General features: G+C 36.9%; 1 protein-coding gene across 1 annotated transcript in view; it reads left to right on the plus strand.

Annotated features, from left to right (window-relative positions):
• Positions 1–23506, plus strand: part of LOC145994386 (uncharacterized) — a 134188-nt gene extending 110682 nt beyond the window's left edge. Inside the window, exons 2-3 of the mRNA XM_083130500.1 lie at positions 7407–7614; positions 23049–23506. Coding sequence (XP_082986626.1) covers positions 7407–7614; positions 23049–23269 — 429 coding nt within the window. The 3' untranslated portion in view covers positions 23270–23506. The remainder of the gene's footprint in view (positions 1–7406; positions 7615–23048) is intronic.
• Positions 23507–26838: the final 3332 nt, after the last annotated feature.

Consider the following 26838-nt stretch of genomic DNA (forward strand, 5'->3'; position numbering starts at 1 on the left):
GTACGGACCTCCGAAAATCACTGTGTTAGAAGAATTCCAACTTCCTTGGCACCAATGTTCCTTGCCCGTTATTTTATTTTTTTCTTTCTGTGGATTACAGATTAATTTACACATAAACATGGTTTCGTACAGCAGATTCAAAACAATTACACGTAAATTATTCATTTGCAACGGTGACGGCGATTAGGAGACCGGGGCAGTTGCCCCCCCCCCCACTTGTTGCCCCCGCATTATGGCCTCTTAATGCTAAGCCTTGTCTAGAACGAAAATGCAAACTGTCCTTGCCCAACCCTCCCCATTTGTGTCACCCAATCTCCGCTACTGATTTCCAATGTACGAGTAATTTATTCTGCAAACACATAGAGCTAACACAACGAACGAATAAAGTTAATAACAAGGAATTTGCTAGAAAACGAAGTTGGATAGTTCAATTTCATAGGAAATAATGCACCTTCCTCCCCTCCGTAGTTGATTGGAACTTTCGTCGGCTTGAAAATACTTAAAGATCATAATATTGTTTAATAACGGTGATAATAATGCCTCTACACTGAATTTCTAAGTGAGAGTATTAGGAACGGCTACTGTCCCCTCTTGTCCCCCGTGCGCACGCCTATGGATATTTTTACATTTTCCTGGCTCAACAGGGACGGCAATACAGAAAAGTGTTTTGTTTCTTTGTAATGTTTCGCCACTTTTCGTCGTATCTTTAGTTCGTTAGGTTTATCAAGGAAGAAAATAAAATACATAATTTACTTATCCGGGATTCGGGACAAGTATTCCTATTTTCGCCCTGTGTGCACGTTGATCTGTATACATCATGGAGGAGTTCTATGTACTGTTTATGTAAAACTATGTAAATATTGGTTAGATAGAATGGATTTTCGCAGGCAAATCGCCCATTCCTTAATCCGCCACTGCAGTAAAGCACTGACTCATAGTATGGGGACACACTCTTTACGTTAGATTTGTCGTTTGACAACTGAGCATCGACTGACTCTATAGGTCAAATGTAAATGCTTGAACGGAGTGGATTTCTCTGTCCTTTTAACTCGCTGGAAACAAAGAAGAAAAAACAAGCGCTGACCCAGTTTTTCCACACTCGTCGAGCAACTAAAAGATGATGATGGCTGGCAGACATGATCCCCCCCCTTCCACTTTCCACCTCGCAAAGCCACGTGACTCAAGAATCTGAACAGTCCCAAGTTGCAACTTGCAAAGCAACTTTTTGTTTGGAAGCTGCGTTGCATTGCGTAACGGCGTGGGTCACATGGATCATGCTCTTGTGATTCTTCGGCATTCGGCTATTTTTTGCATCGCGTTTTGTCGCTTCTTGGATAACGGCGACGATGGAAGTGACTTGCGTTCGGCTGAACTCGACAATTTTTATTTGCTTATGTTGTCATTGTCAAGGGCACCCGCAGAATTCTTTGTAGTGTTTAGCGATTTATCGCCCAGACGATATATCACGATATTGAAAACGATATCAACCAGACGATATATATCGTAACGATATTTGGCGATATATATCGTGGAGCATCATAATCAAATTTAATTAAACAGATTCAGCTTTAAATCTATAAACTCCAATTGAAATTCATTTCATCTTAATTAATACTTCCTCACCAACTTATTTATCTTTTCTTTTCCGTATTACTCTTGCTTTGATTGATTGATTGATTGATTTGGTACTTTAAGTCCACTTTATGCACAGTAAGACTAATAGGGACTGGACCTACAGTTTAAAGTGGGATCCGAAACACTGTGTGCCTCCACCGGCCATCGAACCCGGAACCCCTTGATTACAAGGCAATGACGTTACTACTACGCCATTTGAGGGGACCATATATACGAGGGTTAAGTCATAAGTCATGGCAACTATTTTTTTTCTCGCAAACAGGGACAACATGAAAAATCCCACGTATTACTCTTACACCACCCAACTAATAATAATAATAAAAATACTAAAAATATGAAAATCATGTTCCACTATTGTTGTATTACTATTGTAATTAAATTATTTTGAAACAATAAAGTTTACAATGATGGAACTGATGTTCTGGTTTATTTTTAATGGCACCAGGACATAGGCGTTACCCCTGAAAGTAGGCGGGTGGAGACGGGCTTTCTTCGGGGGTCCCCCCGTTTATTATATACGTACAGGTTGTTTCCGGGTTGATGATACAAACTTTCAGGAACGATGGAGAAGGGCACGTGTATCAAGTTGAGATCAGGAATCCTGGTCCGGAAACGACTTAGTCGAAAGTTATAAGCGAAAATCGGTGTATGAAGATGTAATACTTTTATTACCTGCACAAGTTTCACAAGCTGCTATATTCACAACAGTTGTTCAAAGTGGCGTCCCCCAGCTTCGCTGCAGGCATGGCATCGTCGCACAAAGTTCTGGCGTGCCCGTTGGAACAACCCCAGGCTCGTTCGAACAACGTCACAGGCAGCAAGAATTATTGCCAGGAGATCATCTTCAGTCTACTACAGATGTCTCGTACACAAGACTTTTCACATGACCCCACAAGAAGAAATCAAGTGCGGTCAGATCAGGTGACCGAGCTAGCCACGGAACAGCTTGTGAAACTTGTGCAGGTAATATAAGCATTACATCTTCATACACCGATTTTCGCTTATAACTTTCGACTAAGTCCTTTCCAGACCAGGGTTCCTTATCTCAAATTGATACACGTGCCCTTCTCCATCGTTCCTGAAAGTTTGTATCATCATCCCGGAAACACCCTGTATATCTTGGAGACGATATATCGCCAATATCACGATACGGAAGAAATATCGTATTGTATTGTCTGTGACGATATTTTCTTGACGATATATGCGATATCACATTTCCGATATCGTTCATCCCTGCTTTTATCTCAAAGGCGGGGAGCAGAGGAAGATTTCACATCTTGCCCTTCAGTCATAGAAACTTGTATTTCACCGTTTATTATTATTATTCTATTAATCATGCAATTGAAACAAAATTAAAATACTTTGGTTTTGTTCACAAGTTCAGACTTGAGTTCACTTTCGCCTTCTTTACTTTCCATGAGCAAGCATCTACAAATTGTTTATGATAGTTCTCTGTCTTTGGAATTTCTCGTTTGGTCGTGATCTGATTATGACAAATCACGCACCGTCATTTTGGATTGCTTTTAGAGTACCCTTCGTCGCGATGTTATTCTGCCCATGAATACGCTGGTCGTGACTGTACAGCTCAGAATATAAGGTTCCACAACTAGTGGTGTGGATTGTTTTATCACATGCACTCAGGCACGTATCTTGAAATATATTTCGGGGGGGGGGGGTCGGTCCAAACCAATTGTCTTAGGAATAATAATAATAATGCTTAAATGAAAATAATTATGTTACATTTATATTAAATAAATAGGCTACTAATTAAAATATATAAATATATTAATATTATTATGACAGGGATAGGTGAAAAGACGGTATAAGAATAGGGATATAACAGCATGCATTCATTATCTAGCTTACGTGTATCTAAGATAGGCAAAATTTGCATTAAAAACAAGTGCTCTGGTAAAGAAATTGTCAAATAGATGAAGAAATGAATGTTTATTGAATAAAAGAAAAATAGAGGTTGATCCAGTTGCCGAAAGTAAAGTTCGTGATTAATAGTTTATGCATATTATTATAAACATTAGCGTGCAAGCATAAATCTTTAGTACTGTTCTTCAAAACCGTATGATCTCAATATAATCCTTGCCTTCCAACAAGTTAAGAGGAAATTAATAACCATCGCTTCTACAACAACTGTTAAACAAGCATATTTTCTTCGTTTAATTTCAGTACTTGGTAAGTATTTCGGGGGGCGTCCGGACCCCCTGCCCCTCCTAAATACGTCCTTGCATGCACATCTGTCAGTGGAATTACTAAGAATTCTTACAGCCGTGAGAGAACAGTTCAATGGCCTTAGATCAACTCTTGGTCACTTACAACGTTGAAAGAGAATTCGCGCTGTCACTAGATAACAATGATGTAATGAGGATCCGTAACATTTCGAGAGAAGATTTCATGTCTTGCAGGGCAAGTAAGTGATATAACAGGGTTGGTATTCAATGGTGGCACTATCGGTTTAGGCCCCCATGCAGAACGCTAGTTTCGTAACTTTTTCCAGTACGTAAGATGCTACTCTACGTCATTCTGCTTCTAAGAAAACCTAACCAGGATTTAACCATCAGAAAGATGTGGTAAAGGTACGAGAGAAATAGACTGAATGAAATAATAATAACATGTTACATCCACACTGCGATAGAATAGAAATAGCAAGATAGAAATATAAAAATAGTCAGTTACCCGACTTACAATTTCGCAACCGAAGTTCCGCTCTGAGCTTCATTGTTCCTTCTGAGCTTCCAATCCATCAATTTAATTTCTATCATCATTCATCCTCATTGTTACAATTAGTCTAAAGAGGCAGAAAAGCGACGCAAAATAGGGAAAAGTTCAAAATTACAATCTGTTTATTATGTTCTGGGGACATAAAACGATTGCTTCCTTGGTTTTAGTAGCCCGATCAATGACAACAACTTGAGAGTTTCTATGAAGGAAAGTTCCTATAGGTGGCGGGTCATGCTCGTACTCAAGCTAAGCCAAATCGAGCCATCTGTATGATCTGTGACATGAACTTAACAGTCAAGGACTTTTCTGATCTGTATGGCATTTCACAACGTTCATTTTAGAGAATGAATAATACAATGTGTATAACTTTTACCTTTATCACAAACAATTACTAAACTTTTCTCTTCCTATCTGAGCATAAAGTGAACTTGAAACAAAATTTGTTAAAGTCTTCGTGCAGTCTCTATGAATATTGCACGTTGACATACAATGCTCACTTCCCACAGACATTCGCCAAAGTAATGTGATGGTTGTGACAATGGATGGAGAGCTTCAAACGTCCTTGCTTACCGGAAGTCTTGTGTGAGCAGAGCCGCCAGATGCGGAAGAACTTTGTTTTACGCTTGCTAAATAGGCAATTAGAGAAACCGCAAATATTTCGCATACGGAAAAATGCGGTTTGAATTTGCAAGGTGAAAGGCCGCCATAGGAAGGTCACTACTACATGTAGCAACCAGCAAACATATACGATGTAATTCATTACGATATAGTTGAACAAATTATTGTCATATGGGGCCGTATCCGCGTAGACAGAGCCGGGGTATGTCCCAGGGACCTTGGCCATAGCTAGGAGTATGTACAAAAACTAATAACAGCGTTGAAATATCTCTGCTATGACAATGAACAAGGCTTTTAGTTAGGCCAACAGCTATTGGTGCCTGATTTCCCCTGTAACGAGGATTTAATTATCAGAATGACGCGGTTAATGTACGAGAGACATGGACTGAATATAATGGACGAACGGCCACCAGGATCAATTTAGTTTACTCAGCGATTTTCATAAACAAAAATATACTGATTAATCGGAATTTTTCTGTGTCTGAAATGTAATATGCTAATGAAAATCAGCGCTTACCAAATTAATTTAATGATATTAGCGAGAGGATGAAAGATTCCATTAGATCCAGTTGTTGTCAACTAATTTAAATAAGAAATATATATATTTGTCAACAAGCCTAGACATTATCGAACTAATACTCTTTATCATTACGCCATAATTTATATATTAATGTTAAAGGGTACTTATTAACTAACGTATATCTAAAGTTCAAAACATTAGGAAGCTACTTACGAGTAAAATTGTTGGCATCGGGGCATCGACTTTTAAAAACAACTTACCGGGTCGCGGACTGAAGGTTGAGAACCACAGATCTAGATTGTAAAGGATAGAAAAGAAAACCTCACATTCCACATGCTTACTGATATCCATTCTCTTCAGATATTAACGACTTTCCTTTCTGACAAGGACAGTGTTATTTGGGGGTGGCGAAATAAGAGTGAGAATTAACGGGGGGGATGCTGGGGATCCCCCCCGACACACACAAAAGAAAATTATTTTTATCCCTTCTCAAATAAAAGGGAACTGAAAGCAGAAAGATAGTATAACTTTTCTTGTAACAAACACAATTGAAAAATAATTCGTGTCCATTTTAATGATCCCGCCATCAAAGATTTCTATGCTGAAAAACATGCAGCCTTGTGGATTAAAGAAGGACACCATTATGAAACTGAGCATGAACAACCTAACAGCAGGCTGTTTTCCACTTAAGTTTTCGTGTCATAGTGCTGATATTTTGCATGTATTAAAGTGTTCACAAGATACTTGTAGGTGGGTTACATGGCCATTAAGTTTAAAGAATGTAAATACAGGGTGATTATAAAGTCTCGATCCATTTTTGAGAAAAATATGTTTGAGACTAGAACAAATGTATTGAATGAACTTCCGAGTACACGGTAACACATAATAAATATTGAAAGGAAAAATATCGGACATGATTAGTGGTATACAGAAGGAAATCCATGGAAGTATCACCTCAACGTACTTCCACATGAACACCCTGCATGTCTACACATGAATAGCAACGACGCACAGTTTCACCAAACATCTTTGAGACCATTTCCAGTTTCATGTTGTGCATGAGAGGTGATCTTCACCCTGTACACCTGTGACTTGATGTAATGCCTTGCAAAAATGTCAAGAGGTGTGAGATCCGGAGATCGTGGGGCCCATTTGCGTTATGATTCCCTATCAATTCACCTACGTGAAAAAGTACCATCCAAGTACGGACCAACAGTCCTTACGAAGTGACGTGGGGCTCCATCCTGTTTGAAAACTACGGCTTTCAAGATGCCATTCTGCTCCAATTGTGGTTGAAGAAACAATTGCAGCATATCGAGATACGCAATGTCTGTCACTGTGTGTCTTGACAAAAAAAAAAGAGGATGCATACTTTTGACTTTGTGATTCCCAACCACACATTGACTTTGGGGGTTTTTCGTTCTCATTGGAGTACCACACACCACAAACGTCAACACAACACAGCTATTATCTCGTCAGTAGTCAGCATCTTTCACATAACCAACAAGAAAAATAAGAAATCAGCCGTCTTCACAAAAATGGATCGAAACTTTACAATCACCTTGTACACGTATACTAAATGTTTCTAAATTTCGTGTAAATGTTACCATAAGATTAATGACCTAGGTTAGAACCGATGTACTTAAAACTGCGAGACAATAATTTAGTTTACTGACTGGTAAGTTATACAAATTTACATTCCCCCAAAAAATCTAACTCCTGAAATGAAATCACAAATACGCCACTGAGTGCATATCCCCCAACATCAAACAGTGGACGAACTCAAAAGTAAAAGCCTACAAGACACCCATACTACAGCCTTATCTTGGAATCGTCTTTACTTGTCCTGTTTGAACCGTTTTCAGCTGAGTAATACTTTGTCCGTCTCTCTTCCTTGCAGATCCTGGGTTCGTGGCACGTGGTCCAGCTGGTGGACAACAACCTGAACGCACGCGACCAGAACAACTTCTGTCTGGAGGCCGAGCTGCAGCGGGTGAACGACACGCTCCTCCGGGAATTCTGGGTGATCCAAGGTCGCGACATCAACTTCCAGCTGGACGTCCATATCATCAAGCCAGGAGTGTGGGAGGTGTCGGACTCGCTTGGAGGTGAGGATGACTTCCATTCATTGCTGGGGAGGGAATTTCCATGACTCCGGTGGGTTTATCCAGTGGCATTCTGTCGGTCACTGTCAAGGGCTAATGCGCTGGTCATGTCCCTGAATCTTTGACGCTTCCTTTTTCCTTCTGATTCAGTGTGGGTGGGCTCAAGGGTGAGCTCTATATTGTCTGTTGAGCTCTGCTTCTTTCCTTGGTCATGGCTACTAATGGTCTTTCTATTCCTATCTCTATCTTTCCATCATTATTTCTTGCTCTGTGTCTTTCCTTTTCCTACGAACTCTTATATTTTCTTCCTGTATGCTTCATCTTCTCTTTCATTCTGTTTCCACTTCCTTTCTTTACTGTCTTCCTTCCCTTGTCGCCTTCCTGTCATCTTCCATCCTCTCTTTAATTTTCTTCCTCCTTCCTCCCTTTTCTTCTCGCTCTTCATTCCTTCTTTTCTTCCTCTTTTTCTTTCATCCTTCCATCTTCCTTTCATCCTCTCTTTCCCCGTTTTTCCTTCTTCCTCCAATCTTATCTTTCCTATTTTTCCTTTTCTCTTTTTTCCTCCAATCTTTTTCCCTCTTCTCTTCCCTTCTTATTTCTCCCTCTGTTTTATTTCATCCTTCCTTTTTCTCTTTCCTTTATCTTTCTTTCTCTCTCTTTCTACCTTCGCTCTCTTTTTCCACCTCTCTCTTTTTCCCTTCCTCTTTCATCTTTCCTTCCTGCTTTTCTTTTTCCCATTCTCCCTTCTTTTCCGTTTCTCTCACTTTCATCCTTCCTTTCCGTCGTTTATCATGTTTTCTCTCTTAGTTTCTTCCTCTGGCTCTCAATTTCTTTCTGGACGTTTTGGGTATGTGTAGAAAAGTACACATACTGTAAGAAAACAGGTGCGTAGTCTTGATTCTAACATGTAGTAAGATCAATTACAAATAGATATGCAAGACACTAATATTGATAGATTCGGTTAGTTCCTCGAACTATCCAACTAGGAATTGCCTATTTGGGGGGGTCGCCAGGTGCCTGGCAATCCCGGATAATGAGTTCTGCTGGGAAAAGCGTTAAGTTAATGTCTGTCAAGCTTCTTTGGCGTCAATGTCGTGATTTCCGACAGCTTTATTACGTAATTACGGCTCAATCTCTCCAATGTTATTTTTTTTTCTTTGGACTTCGCGGTGCCTGTCGTAGTGCCTAAGGTGTAGTACAACAACCAGCGCGCAGGCCAAGAAAATAACCCAGCAACGTCGCGCGATCTCGTCTTTTATGTTGAGGTACCGACGCAGACCAAAATAACACGTATTTGGCGACAAGTGGTCCTCATAGAACAGGAATTTCCATGATAAGTATTCACGATATGCACACGTTGTTTCACTGTGTGGAACTCCGTGACTTCATTGTTTTCTGATTATCAGTAACTGCATTTTACTGCCGAAGAAGAGTTAATTTTAGAACTCTGTGTAGTCATCTTCCATACAGGATCAGAGTTAAGTTAATTTCACTGCAGGAGGAACAGAGTTAATTTTAGAACTCCATGTAATGATCTTTCACACGAAGATCAGAGTTAAGTTGATGCAATTTCAAGAAAAGAGTAAATTGTAGAACTCTGTTTAGTCATCTCCCACTCCAGGATAAGAGTTAATTTGATTTCACTGCAGGAGGAAGTGAGGAACTCTGTGTAGTCATCTTCACTTCAGGATACGAGTTAATTTGATTTCACTGCAGGAGGAAGTGAGTTAATTGTAGAACTCCGCGTATCGATCTTTCACTCGAGGATCCAAGTTAAATTGATTCAATTGAGAAAGTGAGTTAATTTTTCAACTCAGTGTAGGCCTCTTCCACATCGGCGCAGGATAAGAGTTAGATTGATTTCTCTGAAAGAGGAGAGTTAATTTTAGAACTCCATGTTACGACCTTTTCCACGAGGATGGGAGTTAAATGGATTCAATTTCAGGAGAAGAGTTAATTTTAGAACTCCATTGAGACAGCTTCCGCTAGAAGATCAGGGTTAATTTGACTTCATTGAATGAGGAGAATTAATTGTAGTTCGTTGGAATGCTCCTTATATTTCGCATGCTAAGTAAATTTGCAACATCAGCAGTGGATTATTTTGCAAAGACAAAATCTGGAGCACTGCCTGCCTGCCACACGGAAGAAAGTGGAACAGAATTAAATACTTTCACATTTTTTCCGGTTACGATTTTTAATGAGCAGGTAAATGTCAACTTGCTAATTTGACGTTGGGTCAGCCTCTTGTCTTGGAAATTGTTACACGAGGTCATAGCGTTTTTCTTTTTAATAGGGAGAAAATAGCACGAATAGATGGCGCTGTCTTGATTCTGGTGATGCTACAAAGATGACGTTTGAAAAATAGATACGAGAGCCTTGTAGACTTCTCGAGAGGAGACCGTGAACGAGACAGACTTCTGAAAAATCGAGACGAGACGAGATCTGGTGTCCGAAACACTTACTTTCGTTATAGCCTTTGGTTTGATTTGTTGTATTGTTGGTTTATTTTCTGCCACTTTTGGCTAATCGCGTCGATGAGATTGGGTGATGCTATGATAAAATTGACAAGGGACACTCACAAAGGACACCCAAGCCCGGCCAGGATTCAAACCTGGAACTCCTGGAGATTTAGCGCCAACGGAAGTCGGCTGTATTATATTCTTCAGACATATCAAGTGGATATCCAGCTGGTTATTTATAGGCAGGGTATATACTGTATTTTTTTTTATCGTAATTGCAAAGTTAATTATTATGAAGTGCTCGGGTGTAAGTGACATTTTGTTTGTTGATTTCTGAATTCATTAAGAAAAAAGGTTATTAGAAGCTATACTTTAGATAAATTGTTTTCGTGTTGTGTTTACCAATTTCACAAAGCTTCACTGAGTCTAATGCAAATTGCATGACATGGCAATTTCACTCGAAAAGTGAAGGATGGCACATTCTACTTTGTAACTGAAAAGTACCCTTACCATGTTTTACACTCGAGTCCTTCAGTAGTTACTGTAAACCTGTGCGGCGTGGTTGCATACTTCCAAGATAAAATTATGTTTCAAGGCATTGAAGCGGGGTGTCAAGCAGAATGAAACATTATTGTCTTCTGTAAGCTATCCATGGCATACTGAATACGTTGCTTATAATATGTTTTTTTTAGACGAGAACCAGAAATGGCTATTTAAAAATCGAATCGGCAACGAGACAGATCACCTCACACTCGACTCTTGAAATTCGCTCCAGCATACCTACTTGATTCTGTGTATGTGCCTTGCGTTATCATGGGGACAAACTGGAAAATGGTGAATATTAAGAGTGTAAATTGGGTGAATGGGACTTGCTCGTGGCGCGGTGCGGAGGAGTCAAAATCGATGTACGGGGGGGGGGCGCCAAATTCTATTCTCTTCCGGGGCGTAGAAGAACATTTTGCAAGTTCGCGGTGGCTCAGTCGGTAACGCGTCTGACTACCATGCTCAAGGTCCCGGGTTCGATCCCCGGCCGGTTCAAATCCGGGAACTTTTCTAACGGTGGAAGCGGCCCCGGCGCCTACCCAGCGTCGAATAACATGGGTACCTGGGGGAAACCCTGGGGGGTAAAGGCGGTCAGGGGCGTGATGCTGATCACATCACCCCCACTCACGACCGGATCAAGAAAGTGTGGGGCGTTACCCCCACACCCCCTATACGCCTTCATGGCGTGGTGCTATGCACAGGGGAACACTTTACCTTTACCTTTTTACCATTGTGGTGCACAACAATGGATTAAATTTTGGTTTCATTGTTGTATTTACAAATCAAACAAAGCCGTCCTCCGTTGCAGAGAGGTTAGCGTAGCTCGCTACGACCCTCGGGCTCCGGGGTTCGAATCCCAACCTGTGCATGGATGTTCTTTGTGAGTATCCTCACATCATCACTCATCAACGTCACTCATCATCGCGATTAGCCAAAAGTGGCAGAAAAGCGGAATAAAATAAATCAAAAAACGGAAAAATCAACAAACCAAAGAAACTGTTTCGAATTATTCATTTCGCTTGAGGAAAACAAGCAAATTCTATTATTTATCTACACTATTAATTAACATTGTGACGCACAGCGGACGTGGTTAGCTATGCTGTTCCTGCTGAATGCACGTGCAAATATTGGCACAAGTCGCTATAAGGAAAAATGAACATATGTATGTAACCGTGGTCCAAAATATCTCAATCCTTTCTAAAGGTGAAGCCTGGACATTCATATTGAATGTGATATACGCTATTATAATAATTGTAATACCTGATAATCTAAGGACATTTTAAATTATAGCTCATTGAGAATGTAAATTTTCTATCTCCAAATTGTAAATAGTGTTGCCCACGGGACGAGACGGGACAGGCTTTTAAAAATTCGAGACGAGACGAGATTGATCATGTGTCCCGAGACAAACGAATATTTTCGAGACGAGACAGCATTTCACAGCATTTCCACGAGACGAGACAGGCCAAAGTCTCGTCTCGTGTGCAACACTAATTGTAAACGAATCTAGGTATTTTAGTTGCGGTCTATTTAAGGTGTAATTGTTTCATCTCTGCTATCATCTGATGTCTACATACAACAAATATTGATGGGCCTATATTGAGAGTTTTTCTATTTCATCTACAAGATTTGGAAGCAGCCACGAGAATTCATACTCCAGCAGCCAATGAAACCTTTACGGCAATTTCCCTCAAGCAAACACAAGCGCCATCTGAGTATGAGATAAATCACTTGCACTCTAACCTCAGTCACTTGTGGGAGCTGCTTGAAAGCAGTAGCGGACTTTGGTTCTTACTTTGGTTGTTAACAGAGAAAAAAATTGAATAATAGTGGAATCAAAGTAGTTGATTGATTGAAATTATATATTTTACTTTCCTACCGAATGACAAAGTTATAATGAAATTGTTTCATCTGCATTACAGAACAACTACCTACTCTCACTTCTAAAGTGCAGTGTTCTATCTGAAATTTCAATTATTAATTACAACATAAATACCTAACCAAACAACTTATTTTTAGAGAAGCTTCAATATATCAGCTCTTGCAATGATACAAACTTGCAATGCAATTGTGACAAAGATCTAATAAGTATATCATGTCAAACTTTAAAGGTCTCTCCTGAAGAAAATGGTCAACATTTACATTCTCAGTGAACTATATGCTTATGCCTCTGCAAGATTTATATATTTTATGAAAGTAGATTTCACTGCTTTAATAATTCTATCAGGGAAACAAGATACAAGTGCGTCTGCGATACCGCTGCCTGTTTGTAATCAAGTGGTTCTGGGTTCGATTCCCGATTGAGGAGCCGGAACGACGATTTTATACTGAAACTGTAACAACAGCAGGCACAACAACGACAGAACAACAAAAAAGGATACAGGAAAATATATCACACATACTATGTTTACCATCGGAAACTGTGTTCTAGCAGTCACATTTGGTGGTAGGTTATGGCATGAACACGGAAGTTCCTAGATGAGTGAGCATTGGATAATAAAGAGCCTTGTAGTGAGTTTATGGATGCACTTTTACATTACAGTACGTGCACATTGTACGGTGGTTCAGCCACTTTCATCAGAGAGGGAGACATCAAACTTCATGGGGCGAATGTCATAGACATCGAATTACAATATCAATAAAACAATTCTAATGTTTTTATTGTTCCTTACTTCTGATATGCAATTAAATTAAATTAAGTAAAATTGCACTTAATTCACTATCATTTTAAGAAGGAAACCATGTATTGAACCCATCACAAAAGCTTCAGACGTATCCTGAAACACCATATTTCTTAATTTAGCAGTATTCAAAACTGGCGATAATTTATATTCGTTTATTATTTTGACTTTTAATTATAAAGAAGACTAAATTGGTGCTTATTACTACAAAAATGAAAGAAAAAGTACGTTCTACGTTAAATTAAATTGAATGAAAGAGAGCCAAAGGGAAGATGGTTGCTAAATTTCGTAGCTATTGTTCGAATGATCTGCCAGGTTGATGAAATTTTCGAACGAGACTTTATAATTTCCGAGGGGGGAGGGTGAGATTTTCCTCCGGGCCACCCCCTGAATTCATCACTGCTCTCCTTGCATGCAGTGGATTTAGAACAATAACTCAAATACAAAAGTAATTCTGTTTTAATGTTAGCATTGATGATTTTATATAAAAATGTTATGTCTGCTAGTTCTTGACAAGTGTGTGCTGACTGGATATTCAAAACGGACAATATCTGTTCTATGGAGATATCCCACAGAAGTGGGCGAACATTGTCTATCAATGAAGACAGAAAAAATTCTGGATTAATTTAATAAGTAAAGTGCAGAGGCGTCTCGTGAACGCATGCGTCAATTGTGGGAAAAAGGACAGCTTCCTCTGCGACGACATTCATGAGCATTTCTACATTCTAATTTCTTCATATAGGAGAAGTATTTATTTTGCACGAGAGCGCTGAACTAAGCTTATATTACATTTCTTGGATCTGAAGTGAAAGAATGTAATAATTCTTTTCCCATAATTGATGCATGCGTCACTTCAGATCCAAGAAATGTAATATAAACTTAGTTCGACGCTCTCGTGTAAAATAAATACTTCTCCTATATGAAGAAATTAGAATGTAGAAATGCTCATGAATGTCGTCGCAGAGCAAGTGTCCTTTATCCCACAATTGACGCATGCGCAGCATGCACCGCATGCGTTCACTGCCTCTTAAAGGTCCAGATAGGTGAGCAGTGTTCAAGAATAGTGGAGATAGATGATTTGATTTTGGATTTCAGTAATCGTTCCCGATAACACCAAAATCTTTTGGTGGGGTTGTTTTCAAGTATTAATCACAATAAATTTATTAAAGGTTAATTAAGAGCTTAAGAAAGTGCATTCTATAGCGTTCCAAGTTCAAATTAAGCTACTTTTACTTGTGTTCATGTAACCACCGAAGAACCAAACCAGTTTAATACAAAGCATTCTTGGATTAACAACAGCTTAATTTATTAACTTGCAGACACGTTCTTCTCATTAAAAGGCATTTGCAGAATCCGAAGAACTATTGTAACTACTTTCAAATTATGTAAGAACAGAAGCAACCACTTTTCGCGCACTGCAGCATTCTCTGTGAAGCAATTTGTCAGTTACATATGACATTTTTTTTGGCCCTTACAAAATCTGCTGTGAATGTAACGATTACAAGTTGGACAATCTTCAGCCATTTTTTCGCATAACCTCATATTCATATTCATATTCATACTTTATTGGTTTTAGCTGTTATACCAGCTCTACACCAAGTGTCCTAAAAATATGTCATGCATGACACTGTTACACAAATTACAAATTTTGAATATATATACAGTTTTCTTATACATAATTTATCTACATCATTATCATACAAATTTAAAATTGATAATAAATACAATTGTTATATCTGGTGACTATATCAAGTTACACATTTTGAATATTTACAATTTTCATATGTCTATATTAATATCATGAAAAAATCTACAAATGATAAATACAATTGTTACATCTGGTGACGATATTAAACAGGATAAAGAAGTTGGAAGAGGTATTCCTTTCTTTATTAGATTCTTGAATAACATCTCCCTTTGAGTGGTATAAAGTGGACATTGAAATATAACATGATGAGCATCTTCCTGATCTAGATTGCACTTGCACATAGGTGAATTTACTAAATTAATTTTATATAAATGGTGATTTAAACGTATGTGACCTGATCTCAATCTTAGTATTAAAACTAAAAACTTTCTGGGTATATTAAATGTATAAAACCACGGAGTCTTATTGTTTAAATTTAGTACATTTTTATATGAATGACCCATATATGTAAATTTTTGTTTGACCCATATCTCCCAATCTTGTTGAATTTTGTTTTTAACTCTTGGTAACATATCTGTATATGATAATAATATATTCGTTCTGTGATCCATAAGTCTTGCTTCTTTAGCATTTTTATCTGCCAGTTCATTATAATGAAACCCTGAATGTGCTGGTATATATGCAAAATGAATTGTCCTTCCCTCTGTAGTTAACTTAACATACAATCTTATTATGTAAAGTACCAATGCTGATGCCTTATATAACTTTTTATATGAAGATTGCACACTGTACAAAACACTTTTAGCATCTGTTAATATTAATATCCTTTTATCTGGAATATTATTAATGTACATCAATGCACGATATATTCCATATGCTTCTGCCGAGAAAATAGAACACTCTCCAGGTAGTCTAAACTTTTTAATATTTCCATTTGAAGAGTCAATAAAAGCACATCCTACTTCTTCTTTATTTTTTGATGCATCTGTGTATATGAATCTATAATTCTCCCAATTTTGTAAATATAATTGAATATTTGCATAACTTGTTAATGAAACATTCCTTACCGGTATTTGATCATATGAAATTTCATAAATTGGATGTTTGCTATGCGTTATTATTGTAGAAAATAAATCTTGAAATTCTATTTTACATTGTAGGAAAGTTGAATATTGTCCCTTTATTTTGTTCTCTTGATATAAAATCCATTGGTCTTGCATAAGTTTATTTACTGGATGTTCTTGTGTTTCCCAGCACTTGAAAACGAATTTATTTGTAATCCATTTGCATCTATACTTAAAAGGTTTTTCTATGGATTCTAAATAAACTCCTACATTGGGAGCTGAATTCATGAGACCCAATGATCTCCTCAAGACTTTTCTTTCTAAACTATCTATCTTAGATAGAATTCTTTCTGTAGCATTTCCATATATACTGCATCCGTATTCGAGCTTAGGCCTAAAAAAGTTTTTGTAAAATAAAAGCATTATTCTTGGGTGAGCACCCCAATTAGTATTTCCTAAAATTTTAAGCATGTTGAAAATTTTTTCACCTTTAGCTTGTAAATACCTTATATGATCCATCCACATTAATTTTCTATCAAAATTAATTCCTAAATATTTTATTTTATTTTGAAATGGAATACCAGCAATTTGTGTCAACGTATTTGGATATTTATGTTCACTTTTGTTATTAAAACATACAGCTGCTGACTTGTTCTGTGATATGATAAAGTTCATTCTCTCCAGCCAACATTTCACTTTATAAAAATTATTTTCTATTTTCTGAATACCTTCATATGGATTACAAAATGATCCTAATATACACAAGTCGTCTGCATACTGAATTATTTTTATTGTAGAATTATGAAATTGAAATATTCCTCTCATATATATATTAAATAATAATGGACTCAGTGGACTTCCCTGAGGTAATCCTTGTGAAGTGGTACGGGGCCCACTAAGTGTGTCCTGAAACCAAAATAATATTTTCCTATTTATCATCAAGTTCCATATTATCTTCATAATTATTTTCGGAGTATTTGTCTGATTTAACATATCAATTAATATATGAGGATCAACGCTATCATATGCACCTTGTATATCTATAAAGTGAGCAAATGTATATTGTTTCTTATACATTGCATTTTGAACATGCAATGTTAATGTTGATAATGCATCAATACAACCCTTGTTTAGCCTAAAACCGAACTGATAGGGATAAAAATATTGTTCTTTCTCAAAATACCACTCTAATCTTTTTAATAATAATCTTTCAAATATCTTCTCAATTGTAGGAGCCAACGTAATAGGTCGATATGATTCAGCTTCTTTCGGATCTTTAGTTGATTTAAGTATAGGTAGTATCAGATGTGTTTTCCAGTTTTGTGGCACATTTCCACTTCTCAGAATATTATTATAAATATTTACAAGTACTTTTAATGCATTGTCCGATTGATGTCCTATCATTTCATACGTTATTCCGTCGTATCCTGGAGCAGTTGATTTTATATTACTTAGAGTTTCTCTTAATTCTTGCAATGTTATTTTTGAATAAATTTCGTCACTGGAACTTATATTATTTATAATCTCGGGTATTTTATTTCTTACATAACTAGGTGTAAACTTTTTTTCAAAATGTTCTTGCCAAATTGTTGTTATAGGTGAAACTCTAATTTTATGTCCTTTTTTAAGAAAATTTATTTTTTTCCAAATTGTGTTTGTTTTAACAGATGGTGATAATGATTCACAGAATTCTTCCCATGCTTGCCTTTTTGCTTTATTAAAGATACGTTTTGCTTTAGCAATTACTTGTTTTAAATTTATCCAATTATTTGGCAAAGGTTGTTCAGCAAATATTTCAGACAATCTTATTATTTCTTCTTTTGCATCTTGACACTCATCATTCCACCAACTTATAGTAGGAAAGTTGTTTTTATTATTAATTTTCTTCCGTTTAGCTACAATATCCATTGCATATGTTATTAATTGTAAATAACGTTGACACGTTATGTTTTGTTCCTGTTTAATATCTTCCATTGAGATATAAGAGTCCAAAATTATAGAATATAATTCCCAATCGATGTTTTTAACCTGCCACCTTCTAATTGGTAATGAATATATTTTAGGTACTGAGTGTGCATCATTTAACAGTGTAATGAAAATTGGCAAATGATCACTACCCCTATTCACAAAATCTACTTCCCAAAACAATTTATGTATTATATTATTTGACACAATAGTTAAATCTATGGCTGTTGGTGATTTACCATTCCATGGATAATGAGTAGCTGACCCATCGTTCATGAAATGTAATGATCGATCACTAATCCAGTCCAAAATACTACATCCTAATGCATCTCTATAATTACAACCCCATGCTTCATGATGAGCATTCATATCACCTGTGATAATGACATTGTCATGGACATAATATAATAATTCATTAAAGTGTGTGACTTTAATATGTTGAGATTTATAACTCGATGGAATATAAATTGAAACTATTGTACACTCTAATGTGTTCATCTTAATTTTCACTGCTATTAATTCTACATTAAATAATTTTATCAACCCTAATGATTCTGGTAATGTTACTCTTTTAAATTTTATACTTTCATGTATATATAAACCTACACCTCTTGTATCTTTAGTATGTAAATTAGATATTAACTCGTAATGAGGTATTTGATAATATTGATGCTGTCTACCACGAAATTCGGACAAACTCAATATACCTGGATGATGCTCATCTATAATTTGTAATACTTCTAATCTTCTAGCTGTAAATGAATTTATATTCCATTGCACTATAAAAGACATACCTATTGATCCTCTTCTACAAGTTTAACTTTCTGATAATATTGCAATTATCTTTCCTATAATTTGTTGCATTGAAATTAAAATCTTCTGTTTCTTCCTGGAATCATTTAAATCACGAACTGATTCAATCATGTCTGGTAAAAGGTCCAACAATGACTGATATATTTCCTTTTGTCTACAAGAAACTGATTTACGATCCGAATATCTTCTGCAATTTATATTGTCCATATCTTGTTCTTGCTTACTATAAGGGGATTCTCTCAAATGTACTGGATATTTGTATTTTATTTGTTCTTTTTCTGTGTCTGATGAGGATGAAGAATCCACGTTCACATCCTTTTTGTTTTCCCGTGGGAGTTGTACAATACGTCTTGTAGCCGTTTTCATAATCTTCTTTGGAGGTGATGTAACAACTTTGCTGTATTGTACTCTCATTTTTTGACCACTATTCTCTTTTGCTATTTTCTTTTGTTCCGCCATTTGAGTTACAAAACTCGCACAATAACTCTCTCTGCCCTCCTTGCAACTATCACTTGTTGGTGCATTCTTCTCATTCACATAACTCTTTTTGATGGGAGGGAATTCCAATCCGCTTCTTCGAACAGTTTCATGTTGAAATTGATCCCTAAATAATTTAATTTTTTGTTCACATGATATATTTTTTGAATTATTTCCCGTCACAATACCTTTTGCTTCATAGTATGAGATGTTTTTCTCGGCCATAATAATTTGAATTTGCTTTTCATCCTGATATTTTGAGCACATTTTGTTGCAAGCATTATGATCTCCTTTGCAATTTATACATGTTTCACTCATTTCGCAGTTTCCTTCGTGATAATCTTGGCCACATTTATAACACAATTTTTTACCCTTGCACTGTTGACCTGTGTGAGCAAATCTGAAACATCTATTACATTGCAACACTGGTTTCACACGTGGCACTACCTCAACTATTTGTTTTCCAACTGCTATGTATTGTGGTAAAACTGTCCCCTTAAAAGTTACACATAAGACTTGAGTAGGTTCAAGCTTAAATGACCCATCATTCCGCCATATTTTCTTCTTCATTCTTTCCATCTTAGTCACTAGCACTGGGCTTTCTATACTGCTTTCCAAATACTGCATTTCAAATTCTGTGGGTATTCCAAACACAAGGCCTTCCTTCTCCACTAAAGATTTAGGAATTCTGGCATTTACTCCTAACTTGTCTAATAACACTTTATTTTTCACAAAGTTATTAGCTTCTTGTGACGTGTTGAATAATGCTCGAACTCTATTTCGTCCACTTTGATCTACATACTTTACTTTCACATTATTATCCATCAACATATATCCAACTTTAACTGGATGCAAATTTCCTAACTGTTGGTTTCTACTTTCTATTATCACTAAATAGGGTTCGTTGGCACCTATGTCATACTGGTATATTTTTTCTTCATGATTGGTAGTGTGTTCCATCCTAGAACTTTTGTTACCCATTTCATTTTGTATTGTATTGTTCTTTCTTTTATTCGGCCCATTTACTTTGTGTGAAATGTCCATGACATCATTTACATCATTTTCTTCATGTTTTGAATCAGATGATATTATATCAATATTATCACTGGTTATAGTATTATTGCATATAGCACTATGTCCGTCCTCAACAATATTGCTTCCCTTTTGATCCATTATGATAAATAAACGAGACAGTTAAAGCACATCTCTAATACAATCCAAAGGGATATTGAACGTCTTAAATTGTAATAGATTTGATTATTATCAATCAACTTTTGTCCTTTTCTATCACAATAGATAATAATCTAAACACTACTTAATCTTACTACACAAGTCCTTCAATTAAATCCACATAACATTCGATTCAATCTAGCGAATAATCTTGCTTATTGAACCAATACGCCATTTTTTCACAACGAGTCTTACTAATCAATCTCGCATAACCACATTCCCAATTAAATGGCACTCTCATTTAATTTATTTTGTAGGGGTACATAACATCAAGGTTGAATATAAAAGGTTAGTCCATTATAGACGTTAGATGACGTCACGTGGAGGACCTTGTCTTTCTGAAGAATAGTAGTGTTATAATTGTAAGAGTTCTATGCAATTAAATTTCCAGATGTGTGTTAACGTATCTTTAATTATACTTGGAAAGGCTTTAGTAGGAAATTTGTAGAGGCTACTAACACTACGTCACACGAATATTATGCATATTTACTTTTGTAAATACTTGTGTGCAGTCTTTTCAGATAGTTGTTAATTCTAGTTCTCAGTATCTGTAAGTTACTGTAATTTTATAATACACTGCCGATCAAATTTAATAGTCTCACTGTTAATTGACAAAAAGACAGGACACAACCGGTTTCTTTCGTGTAAGCAAGACGCATTCATGACGTCACTTCTTTGTACTGTGGCTAGGAGAAGGACATGGCGCATGTAACCGTTTGGAATATTAAACTCAGGCACACACATGTTATATATAGAGACTAACAGTATAACATTGAGACATACAAGAAAAATACTTTCAAATTTAAATTTGAAGATTTTATCTTGCATAAAAATATGATTTTAAATTGCAGTTATGTGCAACATAAATATACTTTAAATAGCATTAAATTTACATTAATTAGGTTAATTATATGATACTGCCATGGATAAATTTTACGGTCATTGGATGGCTGGTAGTATTAGACTGTTATTCAAACAGGTAACATCTTACAGTGTATTTCCTCATTCTTTGTATATACAGTAGTTTTGAGGCCTTCCAAGTGGTTAATGCCCGATTCAGGACTTCCCAACTCAGGAACTAGGAGAAATACAATGAAAACAGTGCCATTTCAGGAACTGTTCTTTGAATATTTCATTGAAATGTCTTCCCAACTCAAGACGTCCAACTAATTGCCTCCGGAGAGGATGAATTGGCGTTTGAAATAGTTGACATTACGCACATCTGTCCAACTGCTAACATAACCTTACTTACAAGATACAAGCAAAAGATCTGCAATATACTTAAAATATATTAGAGGAAAGAAGAAACTTAACTCCCCGCAATGCACAGTACTGTTTCTGCAAATGGATATGTGTACGTAGTGTTTCAGAGTAACGATAAGAACCTTTCAAAAAACCGGTCCTTACCTCCCGAGACAACGGTTCGCGAATGGGGAACACTCCACTTCAAGCATTCCACGTGAAAATATATGAGTTTCTGAATTGGGAACATTCGTCATAGATCCTGATTTGGTATTTCCTGAGTTGGGGCATTACCTTCCAGATAGTCATAAATTCTGATTCTTCTTGTCTACTTCCAGATTCCTACAAGCAGTGGTACTCAAAGTCTTTCAAGACAAGCATATACTCCGATTCTTTTTATCTACTTTCAGATCTTCTACAAGCAGTGGTGCTCGAAGTCTTTCTACATAGTCATAAAATCTGATTCTTCTTATCTACAAGCGGTTATGTTCGTAATCCTTTCAGACAGCCATAATCATAAACTGTGATTCTTCTTATCTACAAGCAGTTGCGTTCGCAGTCCTCGCAGACAGTCATAAACTCCGATTCTCTTTATCTACTTTCAGAACTTCTAGCAGTGGTGCTCGAAGTCTTTCTTGATAGTCATAAACTCTAATTCTTCTTATCTACAAGCAGTGGTGTTCGCAGTCCTTCCAGACAGTCATAAACTCCGATCCTCTTTATCTACTTTCAGATCTTCTAGCAGTGGTGCTCGAAGTCTTTCTAGATAGTCATAAACTCCGATTCTTCTATCTACAAGCAGTGGTGTTCGCAGTCCTTCCAGACAGTCATAAACTCCGATTCTCTTTATCTACTTTCAGATCTTCTACAAGCAGTGGTGCTCGAAGTCTTTCTAGATAGTCATAAATTCTGATTCTTCTTATCTACAAGCAGTGGTACTCAAAGTCTTTCAAGACAAGCATATACTCCGATTCTTCTTTTCTACTTTCAGATCTTCTATAAGCAGTGGTGCTCGAAGTCTTTCTAAATAGTGATAAACTCTGATTCTTCTCATCTACAAGCAGTGGTGTTCGTAATCCTTTCAGACAATTATAATCATAAACTCTGATTCCATTATCTACAAGCAGTGGCGTTCGCAGTCCTTCCAGACAGTCATAAACTCCGATTCTCTTTATCTATTTTCAGATCTTCTACAAGCAGTAGTGCTCGAAGTCTTTCTTGATAGTCATAAAATCTGATTCTCTTATTTACAAGCGGTGTTGTTCGCAGTCCTTTCAAACAGTCATAAACTCTGATTCTTCTTATCTGCTTCCAGATCCTCTACAAGCAGTGGTGCTCGCGGCTGTCCCAGATAGTCACTTGGTGTTGACTTACTGCTCACAAACAGAGGGCGAGCTGGTGCACGAGTGGTCTTCAGTTCTGGCACGGAAGAAGCGGCTGCCACCGACCAGACTATCGGACATAAACAAACTCCTGGAGAAGATGGGGCTGGACGTGACGAAGGCGCGAGTGTACGACTGGGAACACTGCTATTGATTTGAGTGTTCGAACTGAACTGAATCAGTGATGACGTACGTACCTCCCAGTGCCAAAGGAAGCCTCGTTCCCCCCCTCCCCTTCCATGTGTTATTTTTCCTCTAGCGATGGACATAATCTTTTCCTTTGTTATGTGTACATAATCTTTTGAATTGTAATTATGATAGAGGTAGTTTGCGAGAGATCAGGTGTGTAAATCATTCTTTTTAAAAAATATACGTGCTATTTATTTTCTTAGTGTGGACTTTTCTTATATACAAATAGATTGCTCCCATAGGTAAGTTTCAAGTGCAAATTGGTTATTTTTACAAGAGGAATGAGAGGTAGAGAGAAAATAGGAAATAGATATAGGAAGATGGAAAGAGGAAGAAGGTAGAGAGAATGAACGAAAACAAAGAAATCTGAAAAATTTAGAGTATAGAAAGAAAGAGAGGAAAGAGAAATGAGGAAAGAAGAAAGAGAGAGAGAAAGAAGAAAATTGTGGAGAAAGAGGGAGGAGAATAGTGAAAAAGAGAGAGGTGGAGAAAAAGAAATAATAAAAAAAGAAGAATAGGGAGAAAGAAGGAAAGAGAGAAAGGTGGAAAAAGATAGAATATAAGATAAAAGGAGGAAAGAAAAATAGAGAGAGAAATCTTTGGCTAAAAACTGGTCTACAAAACTTGTAGAGCGGATGCACAAGCATTGCTCGACAAAATGCCCATTACTATTTCAACTAATTTTTATTTTGTATCGAAGGTGTTTCAAGGAATGTATTTTTTATGCTGAAACAGAGGTTGCCAGCAGCCTGATTGGCATTTTGTTTAAATTCTGGAAGCTCTCATTGCGTAAATTAAAGAGAATAACGATGATAGATTGCTTGGTAATACTTATGCGTTCCATTCTATGATGAATTTGGAAAGTAAAGACTTCAATTTATTCTTTAATATAATAATACTTTAGGTAATGTAATGAAGTTCAAATATAGAAAGGTTGGAACTGTGTTCACTGTCATTGGCATACGCAGCGGGGTGCTGATGGGGGCTACAGCCCCTCAAGAAATTTTAGGAAAATCAAAATTCTCAGAAGAAACGAAAGTGGTAAATGCAAACTTCCCTAAAAATGACCTCTGATTGTCATTTTGTCCTTTTAAAACGATGTTTCAAAGTGATAATTATGAAATATTTTATAGTATTATCCCACTCCCTTGTCTAGAACGCACCATTACAATTCTAGCCCCCTCCGACAAAATATCATAGCGTTTACTGTACAGTGGGATGTACAAGTATTGATTGATTGAAATAAATATTTTGGATGCGTTAGCACTTACTATCCGATTAAAAATTATAGATACTCGAGTTTGGACTGGAATTAAAAATGAAACAGTAGACCTACATTAAAACGAGTTACATCAAAATTTGGCTTATTCAATTCTGCGTTAATTTATGCCAGCCAATTTTTTTTTCAAGTATGTTTTCTATTTTTTATCATCGCGAGAATAAAATAAGAGCCGGTTTCTTTTTAGTTTTGAAAACGATCGCTACCTTTGATATTCTGTAAATCAAAAACGGGTTGTGCGATCCTTATGAAATTTTAGTAGGGAGCAGGCAGAAAGGTATTAATCCCAATTATTAATTTTTAGATGTTCAAAATTTCTCAAAAAACAGGAATTTTCAATTTTGCAAAACAACTTTTTCTTGCTATTGAGTAGTCCTACTAATACAATATTCGTCTTGTTTTGAAGCTCTTTGAATCTGTTTTTAAAGCTCATTTCCACTGTCAATTCACATTGCGAAACTGATTTTATACAGATTTTTATTCAGCGGAGTAAAGTTGTTCGTGGAACGTGGCAACCGCGGAAACTACCGTCTGGCGCTGCACGTTGCACGTACATCTTTACTCCGCTGAATAAAAATCTGTATAAAATCTGTTTCGCAATGTGAATTGACAATGAAACTGCATTTTGAAAACAGATTCAAAGAGCTTCAAAACAACACCAATATTGTATTTGTAGGACTACCCAATACTAGGATAAAGTAGTTTCGCAAAATTGAAAATAACGTTGTTGTTGTTTTTTGGCAAATTTTAAAAATCTGAAAATTAAGGATTGTGTTCAAAACATTTTTGCATGCACCATACTAACATTTCATAACGATAGGGCAACCCGTTATTGATTTACAGAATATGAAAGATAGCGATGGTTTGCAAAAAAAATATATTAAAAAGTAACGCTCTTATTTTGTTCTCGCGACGATAAAAGATAGAAGGCATACTCGAAGAACAAAATGGCTGGCATAGATTAACGCAGAATTGAATAAGCTAAATTTTGATGTAACTCGTTTTTATGTAGGCTTACTGTATCGCCACACTGCACAGAAAACCCATATGCTGAATAACAGAAATGAAAATGAACTAAGAAGCAAACATAGTACACGAATACTACATCTCCGAAAACTAACATCTCCTCCTTACCCATATTAAAAGCTGAGGCTGTAAAGGGGCTCTCAGCACATATATGGACAAAACACAACCTTACAGAGGATTATATCGGCCGTAGGTACAGACGCCAGAGCCTCGTTAACCTGCAAGATTGAAGTTACCTGGCTGTTCAAACTTGGAAGTGAAGTTGACCTTTGGGTGTCCTCTCAGTATACTCCTTACACGCTGTTGCACAAGTATTGTTCTGCAAATTCTCCATGAGTATTTTCATTAATATTGAGTTGATGCATAACTTGGTAGCATTTATCATCCGTGGCAAAAGTTTCTTTTTTATTTGATACTCATTTGAGATGAACAAATGACAGGAATTAATCAGTAATATACAGGGTATCTATAAAATAACTCCGGTGTTTTGAAGCTAAATATTTCATTAAAAACTGAAACTCACGAAAAAGTAAATACATATTTTTGAAGGTAATGTTATCAACTTTTGTTTACAATTTAGTAATTTCCAATGTGTGCCCCCGTTTGTAGCAAGGCACACATCCAAACGATAATCAACTTCTTGCCACGTCCTGGCCAGCATATCTGGGGTGATGGTTGCCACAGATGCGATAATTCTTTGCCTTAGATGGTTGATTTTTCTCCGCATAAACCATGTTCTTCACATGTCCCCATAGGAAAAAGTCTAAGGGAGTAAGGTCCGGACTTCTTGGAGGCCATGGAATAGGCCCTTTCCTTCCAATCCACACTTCCAGTTTCTTTAAACGCCTTAAGCCATTGACGAATGGTTTTGTCCCAAGGCTAAACACCACCATACTTGCGTCGAAAGTTCCGCTGTACAGTAATAACAGATCCAGTTTCTGCAAGCCATATCACACACTGCGCCTTCTGTTGTGGCGTGGCAGTTGCACTGAACTGCACTGACTGGGTTCGGCTCGGCACGGCCACTTCAAGTTCAACGCTGCGCAGCGTTGCCAACCTTTGTTTTAAAAAACTCCAAACGGCGTGAATAAAACTTGATGAGCTACTGATTTCAAAGTAATTAACTAAACTGAGTTACCTAATACCGTTTGCGCGCTATCTTTGTTTAAAACCCTGTATTTTCTGTCATTGTCTATGACTGTCTGCCAACGATGGGACAGTTTTTCGAT

Source organism: Lepisma saccharinum, chromosome 10 (assembly GCF_977018435.1).
Source record: "Lepisma saccharinum chromosome 10, izLepSacc3.1, whole genome shotgun sequence".
Classification (NCBI taxonomy): domain Eukaryota; kingdom Metazoa; phylum Arthropoda; class Insecta; order Zygentoma; family Lepismatidae; genus Lepisma; species Lepisma saccharinum.